Source organism: Osmerus mordax, chromosome 11, assembly GCF_038355195.1.
Source record: "Osmerus mordax isolate fOsmMor3 chromosome 11, fOsmMor3.pri, whole genome shotgun sequence".
Lineage (NCBI taxonomy): Eukaryota > Metazoa > Chordata > Actinopteri > Osmeriformes > Osmeridae > Osmerus > Osmerus mordax.
In genome coordinates, this window is record NC_090060.1 from 4,495,190 (window position 1) to 4,520,977 (window position 25,788).

The 25,788-nt window shown below is 47.9% G+C and overlaps 1 protein-coding gene across 2 annotated transcripts; it reads left to right on the top strand.

The window, feature by feature from the left end:
* Positions 1–596: 596 nt before the first annotated feature.
* On the top strand, positions 597–23,018 carry LOC136951474 (clathrin heavy chain 1-like). 2 transcript variants are annotated; one of them, XM_067245883.1, is made up of 32 exons: positions 597–898; positions 1,488–1,695; positions 3,896–4,164; positions 4,646–4,807; positions 4,973–5,086; positions 5,294–5,467; positions 6,332–6,529; positions 6,839–7,039; positions 7,383–7,535; positions 7,857–7,979; positions 8,175–8,312; positions 8,483–8,647; positions 9,206–9,386; positions 9,710–9,873; positions 10,010–10,135; positions 10,356–10,498; positions 10,677–10,911; positions 11,036–11,158; positions 11,390–11,535; positions 11,642–11,825; positions 12,012–12,204; positions 12,420–12,577; positions 12,755–12,919; positions 13,012–13,119; positions 13,339–13,506; positions 13,603–13,752; positions 14,343–14,474; positions 14,566–14,676; positions 14,836–15,006; positions 16,419–16,640; positions 21,205–21,280; positions 21,555–23,018. In XM_067245883.1, the coding sequence occupies exons 1-32, from the start codon at positions 857–859 to the stop codon at positions 21,683–21,685; spliced, it is 5,034 nt and encodes a 1,677-aa protein (XP_067101984.1). In that variant the 5' UTR covers positions 597–856; the 3' UTR covers positions 21,686–23,018. The 2 variants fall into 2 exon arrangements, with proteins under 2 accessions (XP_067101984.1, XP_067101986.1); XM_067245885.1 differs by lacking the exon at positions 6,332–6,529.
* Positions 23,019–25,788: the final 2,770 nt, after the last annotated feature.

Below are 25,788 nucleotides of genomic sequence, written 5' to 3' on the forward strand. Positions count from 1 at the left end.
TACTGCTGTTGATGTTTTTTACTCCTGTATTTAAATGAAGAATACTGAAAATAGCTAGTGTGATGATATTTGGTGAAATTGTAAGCGTTGTAGTAGGCCCTATATAGGTTATAAGCCTACGAAAGAAAAATATTATTTTTGCTGAACTATGAAGGCTCTTTTCAAACGGATAGAATGTATCTGTATGCAAATCGACAGCCATGGAAGATCCCAAACCATTCCAATCCATGACTGGAAAGTTAATGAATTAAACATGGGGGGCACAAAATAACATAAAAACACCAGCGACCGTCTCATTTAAACAAACGCGTGAGTAATCCGGAACTGACGTACAAAGCGAATGATGTGGCAAAAATGTAAACATTATATTCGAGATAAATCTCGTATTAAACGTGATCTTAAAAACAGTGCGTGATATCAACAGAAACAGCAGAGTGATGGTTCATTTTTGGTCAAGGGCAAATATAAAATAGCAGGTGGCACGATCATAGTGTGTCCTTCTAGAGAGGTCCCCAGGCCCAGCTGCTTCCGGATAGAAATTATTCTCAGCAGTTTCCTCCGCCATTGCGGGTTTGGACTGGAGATCAGTCAGTGCCGAAACCACTGCTATCCATTGATGCAGTGGAGAAAATACACATTCGGCTGGCACTCTCTGCATATTTGATATACGATTTTCGAACCACGTAAAAAAAAAAAAAAAAGACTTCCGATATCATAGTGAAGGGGGAGAAATCATCACTGCCTAACTCCGACCTACAACGAAACAGTGAGGAGGTCGTAGCTGGCACGGTGCTAACTTGCTAGCTAACTGTCAAGCTAGAATTTCAGGACTGCGAAGAGGCAGAGGAATATCATAATGGCTCAAATACTACCTATTCGCTTCCAGGAGCACTTGCAGGTACATGGAAATGATTTATTCCACTATTTGTAGCTAAGAAGGAATCTTAGCTATACAGCTAGACTAACATGATACCCATCCCGATTGCTAGCGGTTTTGCAGCTTACTACTGTCTGACGTGTTAGCATGGCTAGTTGCATACCCGCCGCAGCGAAGCGAATGACCTCCCCTTTTTACTATAGTATTATGATGGGTAGCTTTTGATATGCATTGAAATAACAGTACACGTGTCAACGTAGACATCTAACTAGCTTCTGTAGCCAAACCATCCGTTTGATATTCGGAGGATGAGAACGAAGGAGAGATTAGTGAGCCCTTTCTCACGCTTCCAGACTAGTTTAGTGATGAAGACAAAAAGTCTAGCTTGCTAGGTATACCGGTGTATCCAACCAATTGTACTTCGAGTTGATCCTAACACACGTGCCCTTCCCGTTAGCAGTATTATTAAAATACATGCTTAAAATGATATTCTCTATTAACAACATCTTATCCTTATTGAGTCAAAAGAAGTTCCCATCGTTTGAAGTCCATACGATACCCAATTCATGCTCAAGCAAATATTCAATCAAAGCTTGTTCTCCTCTCGCAGCTCCAGAACTTGGGGATCAACCCAGCCAACATTGGCTTCAGCACCCTGACCATGGAGTCTGACAAGTTCATTTGCATTAGAGAGAAGGTGGGGGAACAGGCACAAGTTGTCATCATCGACATGGCGGACCCCAACACACCCATCCGCAGGCCCATCTCTGCAGACAGTGCCATCATGAATCCAGCCAGCAAAGTAATTGCCCTCAAAGGTAAGTTAAGACACGTCTAGAGCACGGAGCCTGAACCTGATGTCTTTTAACATTGTTTTTAAGTGCGTCGAAATTTAGGTTAACAAACTTGACCTCCTGTGATTTTGGCCAGCCATCTCTGTTTGTAGCTGTTCCAACATAAAGGATATTGTGAAAATTGTTTGTCTATGCCAGCAAGTTGTAGGGCTGTCTAAGTCTGCTTCACTTTTGATATTTTCATGTAGAGGCTTAGCCATTTCCGTATGTTTTGTAAAAATTGGTCCTGGTACAGTACTGTCAAATTTTTAATAGTCGCCTTCCATAATTACTCTTAAGGAGAGACCTTGAGTTAAATTGTCTTACTATCATGAATGTCTATTTTTGCTTGTTTTTGCTCTTTTTTTGTTTCTTACGGCTTTCTTATATGTTTGCAGACGGTGAGTTGAACTTTATCTATCATGAGTTGTGGACGTGTAATGCTGTATGCACTGTGTTGAAATGGCTGCACATTATTGGTATAATTATTGAAGAGAAGTGTATAATGGAATTACAGGGTGGAGAGACGAACTGTAAGATGAGCGTTAAAGCACAGAAATGTACAGTGTAGCGTAAACCTGCGTCAGCCCTAACTCAGTGCAGTTCTTACGTTCATCGACTAGCCTGTACTATTTAGACATCACATTCAGACCCCTTTTACCAAATAAATTGGCCTCAGATTACCTTTGGTGCGTTCCTTGGCCACCCAACATTTTTGTCGGCTTTTCTGAGTCTAGCACTCATTACATTTACATTTAGTCATTTAGCAGACGCTCTTATCCAGAGCGACTTATAGTAAGTACAGGGACATTCCCCCGAGGCAAGTAGGGTGAAGTGCCTTGCCCAAGGACACAACGTCAGTTGGCATGACCGGGAATCGAACTGGCAACCTTCGGATTACTAGCCCGATTCCCTCACCGCTCAGCCAACTGACTCCTCATTACCTCACAGGATTACGGTAGCTTACACAATTTAAGCTTCTGTACCAGGCATCTGCCCTTATCTATCGTATTTGCAAAATAGAGTTGAATTTGCTTTAATGATAGGACCGAGTCAAGTCGTTTCTGCAGGTGGTACAGTATATTCTTACACCACTCCCTCCCCTGTTTGTGTATGTGTTGTACATTATGTCAAATTGCCTGACCATAGTAGCTCAAATTATGTCACCAATTTGTTAATCAAATGCACACAACAGGAGAACCTCCCCCGGCCTATATAGGGGCAACCCGTCATTTTGATTGGCATCCCTGTTTCTTTATGTCGAAGCCCTCACGACAAGGTTATGCTTTGAGAAATTGTCACCATTCGTAAAAACGATTGCAAAAGCTTGTCCAAGTATTTGCCCAGGCAGTTGTCAACAACGAGAAATTCCTCTCACCTCTGAACGAGTAAACCTGAAATGGTGTCATGGAATGGTTCTGAGTGCATCCCCTCTCCAGTTCCTCATCATCATCAGTTGGTGTTTTCTTATTTTGCTAATCTGCATTCAGACCCTACCCAAAGTCCCTTAACCCTGGATGAACCTATTATCTTGTTATCATACACCCAAACTCTTACTAAGTGGCAGGCTGGCAGCTGCCATTTTAAGACCACTGAATCTAAATAACAATGACATTAAAATAGGCAAGGTAGTTTCAGTTCCAGAACATTCAGATTCATCATGCCTCAGACGGTTCCTATTTGGTCTGAAAAAAATGAACTAACAAGTTAGCTGTTTCTGTCACGAATGGGCTGAATCGTGGTAAACACAAGAGCAGTCAGGGATTAGGCTAGTTCATGGTTTTGATCAACCACATAAAGCCTAGGTTATTGCACTCAGGCACTCCTTTTTAAGTGCTGCTAGTCCAGGCCCCCACCCTGTCACTCCGGACTGCTCTCTAGCCCCTGTCTCCTGTTTTTACAGAGAGAAACTGAATGCAGATGTTACCACGTTACTTGGTTGTCTGTTGTGGGTCTTGCTTTCTGCCTGGCAAATGCTGTCTTGTATGTCGGTCATTTGGTGGTATTCACACTGAGCCTTGACTACCAACATTTCTCAAAACAAGTGGAATTTGGTATTATCAGACTTTCACTGACCCCAAAGCGTGGTTGTTTGTGTGTTGTCGTGTTGTAGCACTCTCTTAGTTAGGAGAGAGGCAGCGCTAGAATCGATTCTCAACCACTGAATCTTTTGCGAATTTTCCAGCCGCAAAAACTCTCCAGATTTTTAACATCGAGATGAAGAGCAAGATGAAGGCCCACACCATGACAGACGACGTGACCTTCTGGAAGTGGATCTCCCTGAACACCGTGGCCCTGGTGACCGACAACGCCGTCTACCATTGGAGCATGGAGGGGGACTCGCAGCCAGTCAAAGTCTTCGACCGACACTCCAGCCTGGCAGGCTGTCAAATCATCAACTACCGCACTGACGCCAAACAGAAATGGCTACTCCTCATTGGCATCTCAGCACAGGTACCTTAGTGGACAGATGGCCATCATTTTGGCTCACGAAACGATGTTGTCCGTCGTTTTGCACATTTTCGAAAGCACACTTAGGATTGATCTCGTGTGTGTGAATTCTCACACGACAGCCACGCCACAGAAGTATTTTCCGAGATGTCGAGGGGACAATTTTCCAGATTATTAATACGTGTATTACCAACGACTAAACTTTGAATTTACGGCCAACTGTATCACAGCGGGGGGGGGGGCAACCCCGGTGGCTCACGGGGTAGAACTCATACACATTTGGGCTGAGGCCCTGCTCCAGGGGTCCTGGATCCATTCCGCCCTGGGCCATTTCCTGCATGTCACCCCCTGTCTCTCTCCCCGCCTTTCCTGTCTCTGTCCCTATCAAATAAATACTCCTGAATACACACACCAAAAAGATACATCCCACATTAAAATGCAACCACGTCACAAATATCTCCTCTCTTCTTCTTCTTTTTTTCAGCAAAACCGCGTGGTGGGGGCCATGCAGCTGTACTCGGTGGACAGGAAGGTGTCGCAGCCCATCGAGGGCCACGCCGCCGCCTTCGCCCAGTTCAAGATGGAGGGCAACACGGAGGAGTCCACTCTGTTCTGCTTCGCAGTCAGGGGACAGGCTGGAGGAAAGGTATGAGTCATCCTCGCACGTCTGGGCTGGACAAGAAGGATGGAAAGGAGGTGTTGCTTCTGAAAAGAAATCGACGTAGCTTTGCATCTGACCATTTACCGTATTGGAGTTTGTCCCATTGTGTTATCATTTAAAAAAATCATATTCACTCTTTCTTTTCCCCAGCTACACATAATTGAAGTGGGGACCCCTCCGACCGGGAACCAGCCGTTTCCTAAGAAAGCCGTGGATGTTTTCTTCCCTCCAGAGGCCCAGAACGACTTCCCCGTAGCCATGCAGGTAAACAAGCAGCTAGGAAACACCCAGAAACCGGCTTCAACTGCTTTGCGGCAGACTAGTTCATACCCATCCGTAACGCCATTCGCAACCTGGTTGGCACCAAAGCCTCGGACCTCCTCTTCCAATACCCTCTGAGGGAGAAACGAGAGAGAGAGTCATCCTTCTGTTTCTCTACTCCCTGCTCCCCCCCCCCCCCCCTCCCTCCAGATCTCCTCCAAACAGGACGTGGTATTCCTCATCACCAAGTACGGCTACATCCACCTGTACGACCTGGAGACGGGCACCTGCATCTACATGAACCGCATCAGCGGCGAGACCATCTTCGTCACGGCGCCCCACGAGCCCACCGCCGGCATCATCGGGGTCAACAGGAAAGGACAGGTGAGGGAGCCAGAGAGATTGAGCCTGTTCCAACCTGACCTCTGTGGGTCTGGGTCCACACAGGTGTGTGGGTCCTTCTTTGGGGCAGGTGGAACTAGGTGCCAGTTGATTTGATATTAACACTTCATAATATCATGATATTATGAAGTGTATCATCGAAGCCACTTGCCCATTTCAAACACGCATACAGTGGCATGACGTGGAGACGGAGGGAAGCTCGATCCAGCTGCTTATTCTAGAGCCACTCCTGAAATAACCAAGAATAGGCTGATGCCTGTTTGACGGCTACACTCATACATCTGCCAGTGATGTTTTGTAGGGTTATGTGTGTGTGTGTGTGTGTGTGCTGTCATGTTGTGTGCCTTTCACGCGTGTACGCACACTCATCCTCGTGTGCCTTTTCGAGCCACGTCACAGGACGACCTTGGCCGTGGGGGGAACCCCTGCCAACAACAACAACGCCGTCTCCACGGCCACCAGCTGCGTGCGATGCTCACAGGAGGAGGGCTGAGCCGCCCGGCATCCTAATCTCCATACCGCCCTTGGCTCCCGCTCCAAGTCTAGCCCGATATGTCCCAGTGTATTGCACAAACGCATACACACCCACTCACACAACACACCACACTCGGTGCCACAGAATTTGACATCGGTGTATTTTAGGAATGTGACAAGTCCAATTCAGACTGCGCGGTTATCTCGTTCCATTTTCACCTGTGAGGGAAGGCGAGAATAGAACGGATTTGATCTTACAAAGCCGTCCTGCCACCTCCAGTTCCAAAAATAGCCGTGGCAAACACTGACGATAACACAGCCTGCGTCGTCTGTAATCCACCACTAACTGTGTGCGCGTGCCTGTGTGTCCAGGTGCTCTCGGTGTGTGTGGAGGAGGAGAACATCATCCCGTACATCACCAACGTGCTGCAGAACCCGGACCTGGCCCTGCGCATGGCCGTCCGCAACAACCTGGCCGGAGCCGAGGAGCTGTTCGCCCGCAAGTTCAACACCCTCTTCGCCGCGGGGAACTACTCCGAGGCCGCCAAGGTGGCCGCCAACGCACCCAAGGTAACCCCCGCCGCCGGCCGCGTACGGGCACGCGCCCACCCTCGCGCGCTCGCGCGAAAGATTTCCGGTCACGTGGTTGCATCGACGGTCTTACGCCGCCGTTTGGCGTCGATGTCGTTGAGCCGGTGTCATAAACGTGTTCCACATGAAGCATTGGTCATAAGCCCTGGGGGATTCCAACACAGCACATGTGACTGTATGTAAAAAAAAAAAAACAAGCCAACAGCAATATTGGTGACACTCATTCTCATCCTCCCACTCTCTCCTGTTCCCTACTTTCTCTTTCCCTCCCCCCCCTCTCCCTCCCAGGGTATCCTCCGCACACCGGACACCATCCGGAGGTTCCAGAGTGTTCCGGCCCAGCCGGGCCAGACGTCCCCCCTGCTGCAGTACTTTGGCATCCTGCTGGACCAGGGCCAGCTCAACAAGTTTGAGTCCCTGGAGCTGTGCAGGCCCGTGCTGCAGCAGGGACGCAAGCAGCTGCTGGAGAAGTGGCTCAAAGAGGACAAGGTGGGAGAGCCACAGCCCCTCTCACTCCCTGTCTCTCTCTCTCTCCCTCTGTCTGCCCCTTTGTCTCTCTCTCTTTCTCTCTCTCAGATCTGGTCAAACTAGATTGTCATCAGCTCTGTAGAGAAGCACGTTTTCTTCACCCATCCAATCTTTTTTTTGGATTCGTAAAAAGCCGAGCGACAAGGAATGTTCCATTTCAGACCTTGAAGAGGGGCTTCGGAATCTGCTCTTCAGCTAAAGCCTGGGCCTTGATCAGTGGAGACGTCACTACATCCTGAAAAATTACATTTAAATGCAATGTGTTAAAGTGTAATACTAATCAGTGGTGTGTGTGTGTGTGCAGCTGGAGTGCTCAGAGGAGCTGGGAGACCTGGTGAAGTCTGTGGACCCCACCCTGGCTCTCAGCGTGTACCTGAGGGCCAACGTCCCGAACAAAGTCATCCAGTGTTTTGCCGAGACCGGACAGTTCCAGAAAATAGTCCTCTATGCCAAAAAGGTTTGTATAATCACTAGTTCACAAGCAAATGGCATGAAACTATATTTTGGTCAAATTCATAATTTCAAGGAGAATTCAAATGTTATCGTCATTTCCTTTTGCCAAACATATGGGGGAACAGCGGTTCATAATTTTTGGAGGAGTTACTTAAGCGCTTGGGGAGGGGAAAATAAATGTCCCTAGTTCACAGCAACCCAAAAAGCAGTAGTTTTTGAAAATCCCTGTATTGGGTGTTTTTAAAGTCTTCCTTCTCCTCCTCCTCTTCCTCCCTCTCCTCCCCTGTTGCCGTACTACCCCTCCTGCTCCCCCCTCCTCCTGTAGGTGGGCTACACCCCAGACTGGATCTTCCTGCTGAGGAACGTGATGCGGATCAGTCCGGAGCAGGGCCTGCAGTTCTCCCAGATGCTGGTCCAGGACGAGGAGCCCCTGGCCGACATCACCCAGGTCAGAGGGGCCCGCCAACCACAGCTGCTCAGAGCTGTCAGAGTGGATACCTACAGCAAAACACACCGAGCATTCCCCCCCCCCCCCCCCCCAAGTTTATATTAAAAAAATTTAGAATACATTTAGACTCACCGTACTTAGTAATACTGATTGGAAGCTCTGGACGCCATGACTAACGTGTGTCTCCCTGTCCAGATCGTGGATGTGTTCATGGAGTACAACCTGATCCAGCAGTGCACCTCCTTCCTGCTGGACGCCCTGAAGAACAACAGGCCCATGGAGGGGCCCCTGCAGACACGCCTGCTGGAGATGAACCTGGTCCACGCCCCGCAGGTACACACACACACTCGCTCTCAATACCCTGGCTATGTATAAGGAAATCCTCACGTACGTTTGTTGGAGTCGTCTAAGACGGGTTTCAACCCGTGTGTGATCACACGTGGCTCCGTTCGCTTGTATCCTGTGTGTGTTCTGAGCGCGTGGTGTTCCCCGTGCCCCCGCAGGTAGCCGACGCCATCCTGGGCAACCAGATGTTCACCCACTACGACCGCGCCCACGTGGCCCAGCTGTGCGAGAAGGCCGGCCTCCTGCAGAGGGCGCTGGAGCACTACACCGACCTGTACGACATCAAGCGGGCCGTGGTGCACACACACCTGCTCAACCCTGAGGTAGTGTACCCTATATACACACACACACACACCTGCTGAACCCTGAGGTAGTGTACCCTATATACACACACACACACACACCTGCTGAACCCTGAGGTAGTGTACCCTATATACACACACACACACCTGCTCAACCCTGAGGTAGTGTACCCCATATATACACACACACACACACACACCTGCTGAACCCTGAGGTAGTGTACCCTATATACACACACACACACCTGCTCAACCCTGAGGTAGTGTACCCTATATACACACACACACACACCTGCTCAACCCTGAGGTAGTGTACCCTATATACACACACACACACACACCTGCTCAACCCTGAGGTAGTGTAGACCCTACATACACACACACACACACACACACGCTCAACCCAGAGGTACTGTAGACCCTACATACACACACACACACACACACACATTTTCACAGCCGCTGTGAAGCCAGGATGTTCCCATCTCCTTGACTGGAATTTCTTTCTTTCTTTTGATCGAACTGAGGACGCAAACGCCCTCTCAAACAACGTCTGTGTGTCACGTTTCTCTCGCTCAGTGGCTGGTGAACTTCTTTGGCTCGCTGTCAGTGGAGGACTCCCTGGAGTGCCTGAGGGCCATGCTCTCGGCCAACATCCGGCAGAACCTGCAGATCTGCGTCCAGGTGGCGTCCAAGTACCACGAGCAGCTCTCCACACAGTCCCTCACCGAGCTCTTCGAGTCCTTCAAGAGCTTCGAGGGTAGGTTTCCTTCTCAGCTTTCCTTCTCCTCTGGGGAACATCAGGGACTGCTTTTCAGTCTCAAAGGCCTATTCTCGTGCCAAAAGAGGCCTTTTTGAGATACATTTTGAGGGCATTTGTGCTTGTCTGGGATATACAGTATTATAGATTTAATTTACGATGGGTATAGTGTAGAGTGACAGGAATTGTAGGGGTAGAGAGGGGAGTCTAAAGTCTAAACCTTCTAGTCATTTTACAATGTACATGTTTTGATGGGAACCTTAGCCTACAGCCTAGACATAGGGATGAACTTGTTTCTTTACGTGTGTGTGTGTTTCCTCCAGGGCTGTTCTACTTCCTGGGCTCCATCGTGAACTTCAGCCAGGACCCGGAGGTCCACTTCAAGTACATCCAGGCGGCCTGCAAGACGGGCCAGATCAAGGAGGTGGAGAGGATCTGCCGCGAGAGCAACTGCTACGACCCCGAGCGCGTCAAGAACTTCCTGAAGGTCACACACAAATCACTTTTCGCGACGCAGAATGACCAATAAAAATCGCCGCCTTTGAGCCTGTCGAGCAGCGCACGAGAGCCGGTGAGGCTTCCGGGTCGTTCCGTGATCTGATGGAAGTCTCTTCTCCTCACAGGAGGCCAAGCTGACGGACCAGCTGCCGCTCATCATCGTGTGCGACCGCTTCGACTTCGTCCATGACCTGGTGCTGTATCTGTACCGCAACACTCTGCAGAAGTACATTGAGATCTACGTGCAGAAGGTACACCTGGGCGCTGGCGTGCATTGGTTGTCCCTTTTTTTTCTCCGTACCAGATGTCCTTAGTCAGTCAAGTATTCAGTCCGTCATTTTTGAATCCTAGGTGAACCAGCTCAAAGACGGGAGCTTTACGTACTCCAAATGGGGCGTGGTCTAAAGGCTTGACAGCCGTTTGCTGTAACGTACGTACGTGTGTGTGTGTGTGTGCGTGTGTGTGTTACAGGTGAACCCCAGCCGCCTGCCCGTGGTGATCGGAGGGCTGCTGGACGTGGACTGCGCCGAGGACGTCATCAAGAACCTGATCATGGTGGTGAGAGGACAGTTCTCCACCGACGAGCTGGTGGCCGAGGTGGAGAAGAGGAACAGGTGAAGCACTAGGGGAGCAGTAGAGATCAGACCCCTTCGCTGAATAGATCCCTAAAGATTTCGAGGCACAATCTATCGTTCTACCATCACGTGAACCAGGACAGGGACATTGAATGAGCGGGGACATCAATTCTTTAGTTTGAATGAAAAACTAAGTGTGTGTGTGTGTGTGACCCAGACTGAAGCTGCTCCTGCCCTGGCTGGAGGCTCGCACCCACGAGGGCCTGGAGGAGCCGGCCACCCACAACGCCCTAGCCAAGATCTACATCGACAGCAACAACAACCCGGAGCGCTTCCTGCGCGAGAACCCCTTCTACGACAGCCGCGTGGTGGGCAAGTACTGCGAGAAGAGAGACCCCCACTTGGCCTGCGTGGCCTACGAGAGAGGACAATGTGACCAGGAGCTAATAAACGTGAGTAAGGGGGGGGGGGGGTTTCTTAGTAGTAGTATTATTTTTTTTTAAAAATTTTGCAAAATATTGGGAGCTTCCACAGGCTTCCCTGATCAATCCTAACCTCTCTCGTCCCCCGACGCAGGTGTGCAACGAGAACTCCCTGTTCAAGAGCCTGTCTCGCTACCTGGTGAAGCGCAAGGACGCCGAGCTGTGGGCCAGCGTGCTGCTAGAGACCAACCCCTACAGACGACCCCTCATCGACCAGGTAGGCGCTCTCTGACCCACCCCCGGGAGACGGACAAGTCACCCCCAACAGACCACGACCCTCCTCAAAACCAATCGTGATATACACCACCTAACGCTCTTCGTACACGAATGGAATCAAACATTGTCTTTATTTTTTTTATTTTTTTCATTGCTGAAAAAAGAATTTAGGACCTGAATCCTCCCGAGGTTAGGTTTTGAAACGTGCTGAATGATTGTGTGTGTTGCGCAGGTTGTGCAGACAGCCCTGTCTGAGACCCAGGACCCAGAGGAGGTGTCGGTCACGGTCAAGGCCTTCATGACGGCCGACCTGCCCAACGAGCTCATAGAGCTGCTGGAGAAGATCGTCCTGGACAACTCTGTCTTCAGCGAGCACCGGTAACTAACATTTTGCTCACTTACTAGGATCGTTAGAGAGTCCAGACCTCACAAAATACCGAGTCCCGTTTTGCTCATGCATTTATTTTTGTCATTTTCTCGGCAGAAACCTCCAGAACCTTCTGATCCTGACGGCCATCAAGGCGGACCGCACGCGCGTGATGGAGTACATCAACCGCCTGGACAACTACGACGCGCCCGACATCGCCAACATCGCCATCAGCAACGAGCTCTTCGAGGAGGCCTTCGCCATCTTCAGGAAGTTCGACGTCAACACCTCTGCCGTGCAGGTCAGTGACCGGGGTCGACTTCCTCCTGGAACCCTTTTGGTTCGCAAAAGGAATAGGAGAAAAGGAGTCACCCGTCCGCCTCCCTGACTGTGAGCGTAACACGGCTGATTCGGAGATTGCAAGGATCGCCTGACTGCAATTTGCGTCCAAATGAGAATGAGCTGAAATGGCGTGTCTCGCGTGCAGGTCCTCATCGAGCACATCGGTAACCTGGACCGGGCCTACGAGTTTGCGGAGCGCTGCAACGAGCCGGCGGTGTGGAGCCAGCTGGCCAAGGCCCAGCTGCAGAAGGGCCTGGTGAAGGAGGCCATCGACTCCTACATCAAGGCCGACGACCCCTCCGCCTACATGGAGGTGGGCAACGCTGCAGCTCAGAGCGGTAAGAGACGGGACCAACACGACGTGTCACGGCGGCTTCTGAAAACCCCCCCTGTGCTTCTTTAGCCTTTTTCGATCGTTCTCCAGGTTTCGCAGGTTGAATTTGGACATTTTAAGGATGTTCAGCGCGGGCTCTCTGCGGCGCTCGTCCACGTTCGCACGTATGCAGAGCCGAATTCGGACTCTGCCAATGAACTGCTTGTGTGCTCGTCTCAGGCAACTGGGAGGACTTGGTGAAGTTCCTGCAGATGGCGCGGAAGAAGTCCCGGGAGTCCTACGTGGAGACGGAGCTGATCTTCGCCCTGGCCAAGACCAACCGCCTGGCCGAGCTGGAGGAGTTCATCAACGGCCCCAACAACGCCCACATCCAGCAGGTGTGGCTCCTAAACATACATGTGTATCCATACTCCACGCATACATAACACACACAAATCCCTGGCACATCACTCCAAATGCTGTTGTCCTTTTTCTGTCACACACACACACACTCTTCCAAGCCATCTTCCCCCTACAGCGTCTCACCCACCCCTCTCCTTGCCTCCGTGTCCCAGGTGGGCGACAGATGCTACGACGACAAGATGTACGACGCGGCCAAGCTGCTCTACAACAACGTGTCCAACTTCGGCCGCCTGGCCTCCACCCTGGTGCACCTGGGGGAGTACCAGGCGGCCGTGGACGGCGCCCGCAAGGCCAACAGCACCCGCACCTGGAAGGAGGTCAGCACCCCCACCCGGCACTTTCCTGAACCTTCCGCCCGAGTTCACAGTGATCTAACCGGGAGGGGCCTGTTGACGCTTGTCTCCCCCAGGTGTGCTTTGCCTGCGTGGAGGGCAAGGAGTTCCGCCTGGCTCAGATGTGCGGCCTGCACATCGTGGTCCACGCCGACGAACTGGAGGAGCTCATCAACTTCTACCAGGCAAGGCTCAAGGACGACACGACGTCACATGCCACAACTTGAGGGACGGTCCCCATGCCCTCCCCTCCATTGCCCACCCCCATAACATCTGATCCGGGCTCATGTGTATTTTGGATGATCCCACCATGATTTCTAGTCTAGGATCAGTTTTGTTTGTCTTCAGACTTGACTGATGAGACGCGAGGGATTTCACGTGGGTATAACTGTTGTGTCCATCAGGACCGCGGTTACTTCGAGGAGCTGATCACCATGCTGGAGGCGGCCCTGGGGCTGGAGCGCGCTCACATGGGCATGTTCACCGAGCTGGCCATCCTCTACTCCAAGTTCAAACCCCAGAAGATGAGGGAGCACCTGGAGCTCTTCTGGTCCAGGGTCAACATTCCCAAGGTAGGAGGACGGACAGAAAGAACCTCTTAGTTCCGCATGTGTCGGCGCTGTTAGGTTAGGTTGCGCTACGCCAACGTTCCTGTTGTGCCTCCGCAGGTCCTGAGGGCGGCAGAGCAGGCCCACCTGTGGGGCGAGCTGGTCTTCCTGTATGACAAGTACGAGGAGTACGACAACGCCATCATCACCATGATGAACCACCCTGCAGACGCCTGGAAAGAGGGCCAGTTCAAGGACATCGTCACCAAGGTAGCGATCGGTTAGGTTGTTGGAACGCCCAGTCAAAGCCCGGTATATGGCGTTGTCTGTATTCCAGCTAGTCTTTCAGCCACAACACATTAGAGCAGGGGTTCTCAAACCTTTTGGGGCCAGGGACCCCTTACAGGGGGAAACATTTTCCAAAGTCCTCCCCATAATCGTAACACCCATTCAGCATACCCTTTGTGCTCTTGAATGGACACAATATTCTTGTTTTATTGGTGCAAATGGTTCCCATCTGTAGATTATTATATATTTTTTCACTTTTTAATGATGCAGACCAATTTTAGAATTGATGGCAAATGATTTTGCGGACCCCCTGGCTATGGTTCGCGGACCCCACTTTGAGAACCACTGCATTAGAGTGCATCAAGAGGGGGCTTTCGTTTTTTCAGTAGACCTATTATCAAGAAGTGCCCAACTTAAAGGGGGGTGGGAAATATATATATGTATATATATATATGTCTCCTGCATCCCCTTATTACCATTGTAAGCACAGTAAATGCCTACGTTGAGATTTCAAATGCAGTTAAAACTCCTTGAAAACAACTGTGGTATGTGTTGTTCTTGTGTGGTCGCAGGTGGCCAATGTGGAGCTGTACTACAAGGCTATCCAGTTCTACCTGGAGTTCAAACCGTTGCCGCTGAACGACCTGCTCATAGTGCTGTCGCCTCGACTGGACCACACACGCGCCGTCAACTTCTTCAGCAAGGTACCCGACCCCTACCTGACCTTGGTTTTGACCCCCTTTTGCGATGTTTGCCCAATTGGTAACGTGGACCTTCCTCTACCTCTCTGTCCAGGTCAAGCAGCTGTCCTTGGTCAAACCGTACCTGCGGTCAGTGCAGAACCACAACAACAAGTCGGTCAACGAGGCCCTCAACAACCTCTTCATCTCAGAGGAGGACTACGCGGTAGGAAGGACACCTTTTAGTGACGGACGTAGACACAGCTCACTTAAAGCCAGGGCCATACTGACGAGAGAACACCCAACGATAAACATTTCCTTCAAACCATTTCCAACGTTTTAAAAGGACCCTCATTAACCTCCGTTCGTCCCCCTTTCTCTCCAGGCCCTGCGCACCTCCATCGACGCCTACGACAACTTCGACAACATCACCCTGGCCCAAGGGCTGGAGAAGCACGAGCTGATCGAGTTCAGGAGGATCGCCGCCTACCTCTTCAAGGGCAACAACCGCTGGAAACAGAGCGTGGAGCTCTGCAAGAAGGACAAGCTCTACAAGGTCTGCTTCAGACAGCAACTCTGAACCTTTAATTGAACGCACACTAGTGGCGCTAATTCAATTTCGACTTTAGCCAAGGCTGTCTCAATCTCAGGGACTTTGTAAACGCCAAGCACATTGCATACTCATTAGGTTATGCTGGGTACACACCACAAGATAATCGGGCAGATTTTGGGCCTATTTCCCCCCTTCCGACAATCCTAGGTAATGTCCCGATTATCTACAGAGTATTTTATCAGATTTTCTGTTTTTTTGAGGTGTGTTTAGAGTGACCGAACCTGCTCGGAAGAACGTCGGCGCCGCAACAATCGCAAATCAGAAATCCTGATGTGTGGGGGGAGCCCCGAGAACAAACCTGTGCACGCTCTGGAGATTATCACGTGAAACGAAACAATATCCAATCAGAAAGCAAGCTGAGAGAAGACTGAAGCATTACAAACGCAGTCATAGCGCAAAATAAAAATATATATTTAAAGCTTATTTAATAAGGCACTTTCAAAGAGAATAAGATCTCTTTTCCAAGAGTGACCTGAGAACAACAATTATTGTGATTTTGTGACGATCACCCATTTCCAGCTCACAGTAACATGTACAGACTATGTTCCCGCCGTCTCCACGACTTCACCCAAACCCTTTTATTTTTTCCCCCGTGAATTTTCTGTGAAAATCATTCCGAACACTATCATCGCAATTGCTTCCAACATATCGTCCGCCATGCTTATTCTGAAGTCGAGAGAGATTTCGCAAGATTTCCTGTGTTCACAGTCGGGACACTGGTTGAAAATCAGTTTGTGTGTGCTGTCTTTGTCACATCATGGCACACCACACACTATAGGAGCAAAACGGTTAAATCGAGTATTTTTTTGGTCCTCATGTTTGTGGTCTCTCACAGTTTGAAAATCTTATAAGATTTTAAAAATGATTGTGGTGTGTACCCAGCATTACTCATGAATCCTATTATGGAACGACCTACAAACCATAAAGTAATTGAGGCCACACGACCCTCACTCGAATACACTTTCTTATTATTTATCATAAAGATAAGCGTCCGCCATCATATTTACAACGTTCCTGTTTATTCTGTTGGTGCTAACTGGTCTATCATGCAGAGAGGTGTGGCGCTCCCACACTCTACCTTGCTTGGTTCCATCTCATCTACCTACCCTGGAGCTTTCTTTTACAACAACTTCGCTGCCTTTTTCCTCGCTTTGAGTCATGCGTTATATTCATCTTCACTTGTTTTTTGATTATTTTTTTTTACACATTACTTTATTATTATTCTATTTTTAGTTTTTTTAAGTTTAACATAAACTGAAACGTTGTGCACAAGGTGTACAACAGATTCCGGATTTTTTCTTTTATGTAAACCCAACAGCTTCTTTTGAACCCTGTGTTGCGCTGTCCCCTCCCAGGATGCCATGCTGTACGCGTCCGAATCCAAGGACGTGGAGCTGGCCGAGGAGCTGCTGGCCTGGTTCCTGGAGGACGACAAGAAGGAGTGCTTCGCCGCCTGCCTGTTCAGCTGCTACGACCTGCTGCGGCCCGACGTGGTGCTGGAGACGGCCTGGAGGCACAACCTCATGGACTTCTCCATGCCCTACTTCATCCAGGTCATGAGGGAGTACCTTTCCAAGGTGGGTAGGCCAGGTCACAGGTCACAGTCGACCCCTTAAGCGTGCCAGGAAACTCTGGTCTGGTTTTCAGTTTGGGTCGAAGCTAACTAGGGAGTTCTGGCTTGTTTATCTGGGAATACTTGGCGGTAATTGCATTTGACTTGGTGATTGCATTTGACAAGGTGGCTGACTTATCGATTAGGTCTTAGCCACTGGAGCACAAGCAGCACTGGTGTGTTTTGAGGATTTGCTTTTTGTGTTTCCAAGTTCAAGTGGAAAGCTTCTGTAGTTTCTACTCCTCTGCTCCCATTCTTCCACCATCCTCTGTTCGTCTTTCACATGTAGCTGGTATCAGTCCATGTTTTCGTTCATTTTCATTTGCTTGATCATCTCTGCTACTTTTTCATACAAATGTGTTTTCTAAGGATATTCATGGTGCTTTGTTATTCCTCGTCACATATGTGTTACATGTAGGGCTAGGCTTAAGTATCGTGAGTAAAACACTATGGGTTACAACACTACTTCATTGTGCTGGGTTACTTTTTACATACTGTGCACAGAACAGGATCCATGTTCACTTTAATTCATTCCTGTTTAAGCAATGTTAAACTTATTATAGATAGGCCCAGTTCCCCAGACATTGATTAAGCCTCGTCCTAGACTAAAAACATTTTCAATGGAGATCTTCCTTGAATTTTTCTCTTACTTCAGGACGAGACCTAATCCATGTCTGGGAAATTGGGCTTTAGGGTCTACAGTGCACTACAGCTGAATTGAAGAGTGTTAACCAGACTCTATACTGAACTTACATTTGTATCAAAAGTGGCTTATTCATATCTCTCACTCTTGTGATTTATTTTTTCTTCCCCGTTGTACCCTGATGATTTCCATAATTTGTTTGTTCTCTCTTTCTCTCTGTTGGAGAATTCTGCCCCCCTTAAGTTGCCTCTCTGAATTCCCTTTCAGGTTGATGCGATTAAGGAAAAGGTGAAAGTTGAATCCATTTTCCAATCATTCTTTTGACCCTCCCCCCGTAGCCTGTAGTTTTGGAGGCGTGAAACTAGAGGAAACTGCATGAGTGTCTCACCCCCCCCCCCCCCCCTCCCCCATGTCACTCTGCTGCTTGTGAGTCCTCACCCCACACCTTGACCACCCAGAGCCAGGCTCGCCTGCACCTGCTTCCGAGCAGCCACTGGGCCTGCTGGTGTCAGGGACCTATCCTTGTCTTTTAACTCTACAGTCCTGGTCCTGCATACGAGACTGGGGGTGGGGTGGGGTGGGGGGAGTTCCCCTTCTGTCAGCAAGTCTCTCACTCCAGCTTTCAACGAAATACCGTATTTTTCGGAAATAATAACTTCGGTTTGTACCCCGATTTTACATTTTTCTTGTGGTTGTACGGCTTATATTTCCAAGCGGCGTGTAGCCCGGTTTTAGTGAGTGGCTTCGTGTCAAGATCTCTACAGACCGTGCAGCTAATTTAATGCGGGAGTCAGGTGGCTGAGCGGTTAGGGAATCGGGCTAGTAATCTGAAGGTTGCCAGTTAGATTCCTGGCCGAGCCAAATAACGTTGTGTCCTTGGGCAAGGCACTTCACCCTACTTGCCTCAGGGGAATGTCCCTGTACTTACTGTAAGTCGCTCTGGATAAGAGCGTCTGCTAAATGACTAAATGTAAATGTAATGCTGAACACTGGAACGGTGGCTTATTGAAAGAGGAATTATTTACTGTGTCGTCTCAGTTACACCTAGACTGGCGTTGTCATACTCATAATTCTAGTCAGAATATGAGTCTGATACCGCTCCGTTGGGCTGTGACTATGGGGCGTGTTTCAACCGAACCCGGAAAAAAAATGCCTCTTCGCTCAATTGGATAGACCTACAACCAATCAGAGCAACGTAGTATGTTGTTTGTTGAAAACAAATTCAACCCAAGCGCTCTTTCGTGACGTTGTTGATTGCGTTACTGTTGATCATCTGTCCATCATCGTATAAAGCCCGCCCTGACAGTTTTTCCCAAACCGAGACCCCAGACCCAACTTCCCGACCACATTTTTTTGTGGGCGGGGTAAATTTGGATGGCACCCAGGGTAAGTTACACCATCAGGGCTTGGAAATACAGTGACTTGCTAAAGTAGGCAAATGGCTAGTAGAACATAACATTTCATAATAATTTCAGTAAATCAAACCGCTGCAAGACCCAGTGAAATGTTATATACAGCTAGCAAACCAACGTTAGCTAGCATCGTAAATGACATTGGCTAATTCAACCTAGGTAGGCTATCCTCAGGATTTGCAAGCCACCTCCCTGAAATGAGTCTGCAGGTTGGGATGTCTGCTATAGCCTACTCGTGCATTGCTTGGTATCATTGTTCCCGTATCAAGTGCGGCATATATTTCAGTGCGGGTTAAAATCCGATTTCCAAACATTAAGCTCCCATTCAGGTGGGGTGCGGGTTATAGAAAATTCGGCTTGTTTTCCGAAATATACGATAGAGGCATCCTCCGTCCCACACATTCCCTCAAGGAGTCCACCCAAACCAGCAAACCCAGTAACTGTCTAGGGGTAACACAGGGAGAGCTGGGCTCTGAATAGCTAGCTTTATTACCATAGTCAGCTAGGTAGTCCTTTGTCTTTAAAGACATGTACTGTGATACTAATGACTCGACTATAACATCAGCCCAAGTCTGCAACTGGCCCTCGGTTGGCCCCAGTTGTAGACTGGTTGCCAAGTGTGTTTTTTAGGTAAATGTACTAAATAGGATAATTGGTATCGAAGAAGTATCTATTGTTTCTAGGGGTGGGAATCTTTTGGTACCTCACCATTCAAATCGATTTTTGGGGTCACGATTCGATTAAAAATCGATTCACGATTCTTGATTTGTAATCAAATTTGGATTCAATATGCTTACATTTGATTCCAGTTTGCTGTTTAGTGTTACTTGTTTCTATTTGACTGTGATACGCAGTTAAGTGTTGAAGAAAAAAATCCAGATTTATCAAAACCTTGAAATTTATAGTTTTTCTTGCAGTTTAGTAAACTCATTGTTATATAAAAAGATTTGTGAATTGATATGAATCGCTAGAAGACTGAATCGCGATTCAAATGCGAATCCATTTTTTCCCCCACCCCTAATTATTTCCCATTTATAATCAGATTTTTTTGTAGGTACGTTTTATTTGGTTTCCACTGACGTGATGAACAGTTCCAGCTGATTAAAAAAATTCTTAAAATAATAATCCCTTCACATCTAACATTTTCCCAATATTTTATAGCCTCTTCACTACCTAACAGCGTTTTAGTATGGTATTTTCAGTGGCAGATTCAGTGCAGGGTGTCCAATATAGGTTCCTCAAACATGTATTGCGTGTGTTAGCTTTGAGGTTTTAGGGCGAGCATGCGTTCCCCTCCCTGTCTCTCTCGCCGTAGCATTAGCAGCACTGTCTGGAGAAGCTAGGAGTCGTTGTTGTTGGCTGTGCCTGCTTCTGGACGCCTTGACTGGCCGTACAAACCATCCCTCTACCCCCTCTCACTCCCTCCACTCTGGGTCTCTGCCTTCCTCCCTCATGCACTCTCGCTCTCGACAGAGAAATAACCAAACTTCCGCTTCAAGCATGTCTCTTCCCTCCTTTTTTTGTTGTCAAATGGCAATAACTGTTGACTCGTCAGTCTTGACCACAAGCCTGCTTTTAACAAAATGACCTGAGTAGTTGTAGACAGACGAGTATGTAGAGAACTGAACCCTACATTATTGTCAAATGTTTTTAGTCGGGAGATTTTCACATTTAGGCTGCTTGCTTGAGGCTGAACATGTTTACGGTCCTAACCTTTTGTTTTCTTAGCACTTTGTGTGCTGAGCTGCTAAGCAACTAATCAAGACGGCAAATTTATATTTACATTATTTTATGTCATTTTAATTTTTCTTCTTTTCTGGATCTCACTGTATGGGCCGGATGATAGTTAGTTGTACTGTTAATGTAGGATACGCTTCAAAAATAAATAGGGCTAGCATTATGCTAATGTATACACTTATAGTCCAGGTGCAACTAATTCAGGCCTAAATTCATCCAGGCCTTCCTAATATTTAGGCCTTCCAGATCTTGAAATTGTCGCAAGGGTTTGGTTTTCTACATACAGTTCAAACACCTGAAATAACAGATGAAGAACAATCTGGTGGCTGGATGGTGGGACCATTAACATCTATTTAGCTTTTGTAGTTGGCTTACCGTTTCTAATTCTAAGTGAGACTGCCCCCGCTAACAACCCCAAACGCTGGACTGACATAGTCAAGCTTGGTAGAGTAGCCAATAATAGACACCCCCTCTAGTCACAGCTCCCACCTTTTTTTATAAAGTCCCACCCAACCTTCAGACGCAAGGCCCGCCTCCTGCGGCCTGTCTTTAATGTTGACTGTATTCATCTCTGCCTGTCAGGAATGGTCCCATCCGTCAGCCAGTGAAATAACCCAGAGGTCAGTTGTAACTGCGTCTTTAGACTCAGCCTCGCTATATGAGAGCTCCTCCTGCTGGCTGGAGTCGGGATCTAACATATGTCGCCTCTCTCCTGACTGCCCCTCCCCTCCCTGCAGGTTGACAAGCTTGAGGCCTCCGAGTCCCTAAGGAAACAGGAGGAGCAGGCCACCGAATCTCAACCCATTGTTTATGGTAGGCGCCTTTTCTTGACGAGTTTCCGAAACACAACGGCGACTCCTTGATGTTTGACATGAAATTGTATTCCAGGTGTCATGTTCACATTGTTGCCCGAAAGGAACATAGATCACGGCATCAAAAGAGAGGACAGAATTTAATATTTGCATTTGATTTGGCTCCAAAATATTATTGTGCTGCTGTATGTAAACAGACAGAATCGACCTAGTCTATCTGTCTCCAGGTTGCAACAGGCTCATGTGTGTCTCCCCCCTGTGGTCGTGTGTTCCAGGCACACCCCAGCTCATGCTCACCGCGGGCCCCAACGGAGCCGTGCCCCCCCAGCAACCCTACGGCTACGGATACACAGCACCAGCTGGCTACGGCCAGCCCCCCCAGCCTGGCTTTGGCTATGGCATGTGAAGCCCACCCAACCCCCACCCTCACCTGTCAGTCTCTCCTTGTGATCCTCTCCACCAGCTTTCTACTCACAACAGGGGATACAAACAAGCAAACCCACGCTCGCTAAATTATTTTTTATTCCGTTCCTGCCCTCGTTAATAGATGGAAGAAAAAAGAAAAACTGCAATGAAGGACTTTTATTTGTGTTGTTTGAAACAAGCAATTGGACCACCGTTATGTTTTGTTCACTTGTGTTCACATTCCATATTTATGACTACTTACGTGGCTAGGATGATTTGTATTTGTATTTTTTTTTTGTGTTTTACTAATGTTCCGTTTTTTTATGGTTTACGTTCTGTGCGGAAGTGGACTTGCGAACAAAAGCAGTTAACTTTTTTTGAAGTAGGGTGGAGAAGCATCCGATTTGCACTCTTGTCGTGAGAAGAAACTAATATAGGAATCTCTTAATTTTGATGTACTGAACATGTGAACAGCTTACAGTGTCTCATCTGTCTGTATAATGCATTTCATTATTGTATATTCAGAAAAAAAGGTTACATATAATATTTGAACATATATTGCCACTTCAATGGCTATAGCTAGCAACACTAAGTAATGATAGTATATTCTGCACAGGCGTGTAGCTTTATGGAGTTTTAAATGCATACAGATGTATGTTTGTATGTGAGTGAGTGTGTGTGTATGTGCGCGTGCATATGTGTGTGAGCGTGTGTGATCTAAATAAGAGTTTTAACTCCCCTCTCCCTCCCCCTCTCTCTCTCTGCCCATCGTGGCGCTCCAGTCAACCCCAGTAGATGTTAGTCCTCCTTTGTTGGCTCTGTGTGTTTTAGGTGACCTCCTGTTGTGCCGTGTACAGTGCTTGTGTGTGAGACCGTGTCTGTGTTTGTACAGGAGGGCGGGGACCGGGGGCTGACTCCCTGGAACTCCATACGTGTGCATTTACTCACCAGCCCTCCTTGTGCCGGGATCTGTGTATGCCAGGTGTAGTGGTGTAACCAGGTCACCATAAGTTTGCGTGTACAGAATATAACCTGATGAGTAGAAGAAAAGAAGAGGAAAAAAAAAATGAAGAAAAAAAACAAAAAACACCCTGCTCGTCATCCTCTCCCACAGTCCTCTCCTGTTTGGTCTGATGCGCTTGGCACCGGGAACCAATAGGGAACTAGATAATGGGACCGTGGGTCCTCTTGGTGTCCTAATGTCAACTTGATTAGATCAGTAACACTCCTGTAGGTTCAATGTATTTAGATGGTTATTATGAAGAATTTGATCTCAGTACATCTTACAGTTCTTTGTCAAGAATGGTCTGAAATAAAAGCCTGTATTTACCTCAGTGTGTTCCCTAAATGCTTTGAGCTGTGTAGTGTGTCCTCCAAAAATACTACAGTGGAACTATTTATGTTGTCATGCTGTATTAATATTACAAGGGGAAATCTGTCATTAATGGTTTAAGCAAAAGAAAGACTGCTGGAAGGGAAATAATGGTAGAAATAAAAGTTGTGTCCAGTCAATCTTGAGTCTTATGTAATGAGTTTGTGTGACAAAGACAAGGTTCAGTTAGGCTACACCAACTAATAAGTACCCACAGTGGACCTTTTTTTATTCAGTCCACTACGTTTTCAACTGAAACATACAAACGCAATTCACGTAAAATGGACATTCAAATGTAAATAATAGACGTCAAATTATGCAGGTCTAATGATGATGCTATACAAGCTAGTTTTAATTCCCTCAACAAGCAATTCATTTCCAGATGTGATAAGAGTTGCCATTTATTCTCCACTTGGGAATTTTTTATAATGATCTAATGGATTCGTAGAGGGTAAAGAAGGTTGCAGTCTAGAGGACACTACTCTCAGAAAGCCAACGAGAAAGAGAGAGGGGGGTGGGGTATTCTTATTTACAGAGAATGGATAACTTCCCTAAACGCCGAGATGTTTTCCTATGTCACATTCTGTCCACTAGTCTGAGTTTGGTTGCACACAAAAAACATTGTACAGTGATCGGAACACGGAGTGATCGGAGTATCGTTCTCGTAAACAGTCAGCAATAGTCCCAGCTTTGTCACCACGGCCTCAATGTTGCTTCAGAGCCGGAAGTCTCCTGGTCCAGTTGTGGCGTTCACGCTCCCAGGCCCGCTCTGCTGACTCTGATTGGAGGATGTGTCACGGCCACGGTCTTGCCCCAGGTCTTCCCTCGTGTGTTTTCCATGCTCCCTAGTGTTTCCAGTCTTCCTGGAGGTCAGATTTTCTGTGTCTGTGCCTTGTCAAGTGTGAGGTTTTCAGCTTTCTCGTTTGTTGTAGTCAGTTCTCTCGTCGTCGTAGTTTCCCCTGTCTAGTTTGGTCCTTCTGTGTGTGTATATAGTTGCTTTTTGTACGGATAGGCGCGCTCTACTTCCAAAATAAAGGCGATTTAGGGTGCGAGTGAAAAAGACTATTAACTTAAAGTAAAAAAACGCACTCTCAGGCTTGTCTCATTGCTTTTTTGTGACCAGTTTATTTAACAGACACGTTTCGGCCTAAGCCATCGTCAGTGTGTGTGATATAGTTGCTCCCTTTGACAGTCCTTGTCACGTTCTTGTGTCTTCATGTTTGTGTGTCAGTATTTCCCCATGTTCTTTGGGTCCACCCTCTTCGACCACACCTTGACAGGATGTAGTCATCTGGAAGTCTGATAGGCTCCCCGGAAGCCTCCATCCTAAGCCACATAGAGAGATTTAGCGTCTCATACTTAATGACCAAACTCTGTTCTACTCTCCCCTAAACTTTGCAGTAGTGCCCCAGTAGTGGAGGGTGTTACCTGTCAAGTGAGTCCAGCTCCTCTCACTCTGAGCGCATCATCTGGCCCTTTACCCGTTTCTGCTCTCTGTGCAGCTTTTTACGGATTGCAGTCAACTTACAGAGCACTTCCCTGTTGTACTCTGGTAGGCAGCCTGACACACATACACACACACAATCATATACCAGTTACAAATAATCTACAATGTGTTGGTTCCAGCTATATGGAACATTTCGTGTTTTTGTGTGTGAGTTACCTGCAGCTCCCAGCTCCTTCCTAACAGCTGGGACAGAGGGGGTCTGGGACTGGGGCACTGAAAGAGAACCCTTCTAAAAGGTGTTTGTGGGGGGGAGAGAGACATCAGTTTATACCTGTTTTCAGATGATGCTCTCCATAGTACGTTTATGGTTTATACAAGCGGTAACTTACAGACAGGGGGGTGGTGGGGCATTTGCTGTCCATGCTGGGGGGACTGGGGGTGGACTGGGGGGTCCTGTGTCTCTTCTGGAGGGTGGGGATGGGGGGCGAGATCTCCCTTCGCACCTGCAGATAGACAGTAAGATGGTGATCATACTGATATTTGTGTTTGTTCAAATCTTTCGAATAAAGTTTTGTGGTCCTCTCACCTGAATGCGCGCCTGTCTCTCTTTCTCATAGCGCATCCTCCCGGCAGCAATCTCCTCCTCCTCCACCTCTTTCTTCTTCTTCACCGCTTTCTTCTTCTTCTCCTCTGCAAGATGGACCAGCTCCTTGTTTTTGTCCGTTTTCTGTTGCAAGAAGACCAAACTTTACTTAGCTAATAACAGCTGAGTCATAAGAATATGTTACACTCGCTTAAAATCTACCCTTACGTCAAGTGTTTCCACACCATAAAAATCAAATTCTACTATCAAGATTGTTTAGCATTGTTATTCAAGAGTGTGTGGTCCAAATAAGATAAGTTGTATACTGTATATTGCAAACGCATAAACATTAATTTCTGCCAAATCTGCCCTCTTAGCCAATCAGTGCCCAGCTGACCTTCATCTCCTTGAGTCTTCGGATCTCCTGATTCTCGTCAAACTCCCTCTTGATTTGAGCCCTCTGCTCTGCCAGCCTCCTCTCCTCCTTCACCTCCTCCAGGCGTAGCTTCTCCCTCTCCTCTGCCTGCTTAAGCTGCTTCTCCTCAATCTGGGCAGGGCCCGAGAGGTAAACAGTTTGTTATACAACATCATGTACCTGTGTGTGTGTGTTTGTGTACAGTACACAACATCCTTCAAATCAATGGCTTGTTGAAGCTACAAGACCCTACAGCCACAAGAGGCCAGGGTCTTGAAATGTAAACA

Bases quoted from the DNA above. Each gene is read 5' to 3' on its own strand.
- LOC136951474 (XM_067245883.1), top strand. From the start codon at position 857: ATGGCTCAAATACTACCTATTCGCTTCCAGGAGCACTTGCAG. The intron at 1,696-3,895 runs GTAAGTTAAGAC...CGAATTTTCCAG, and splicing joins CAAAGTAATTGCCCTCAAAG to CCGCAAAAACTCTCCAGATT. The intron at 4,808-4,972 runs GTATGAGTCATC...TCTTTTCCCCAG, and splicing joins GGGGACAGGCTGGAGGAAAG to CTACACATAATTGAAGTGGG.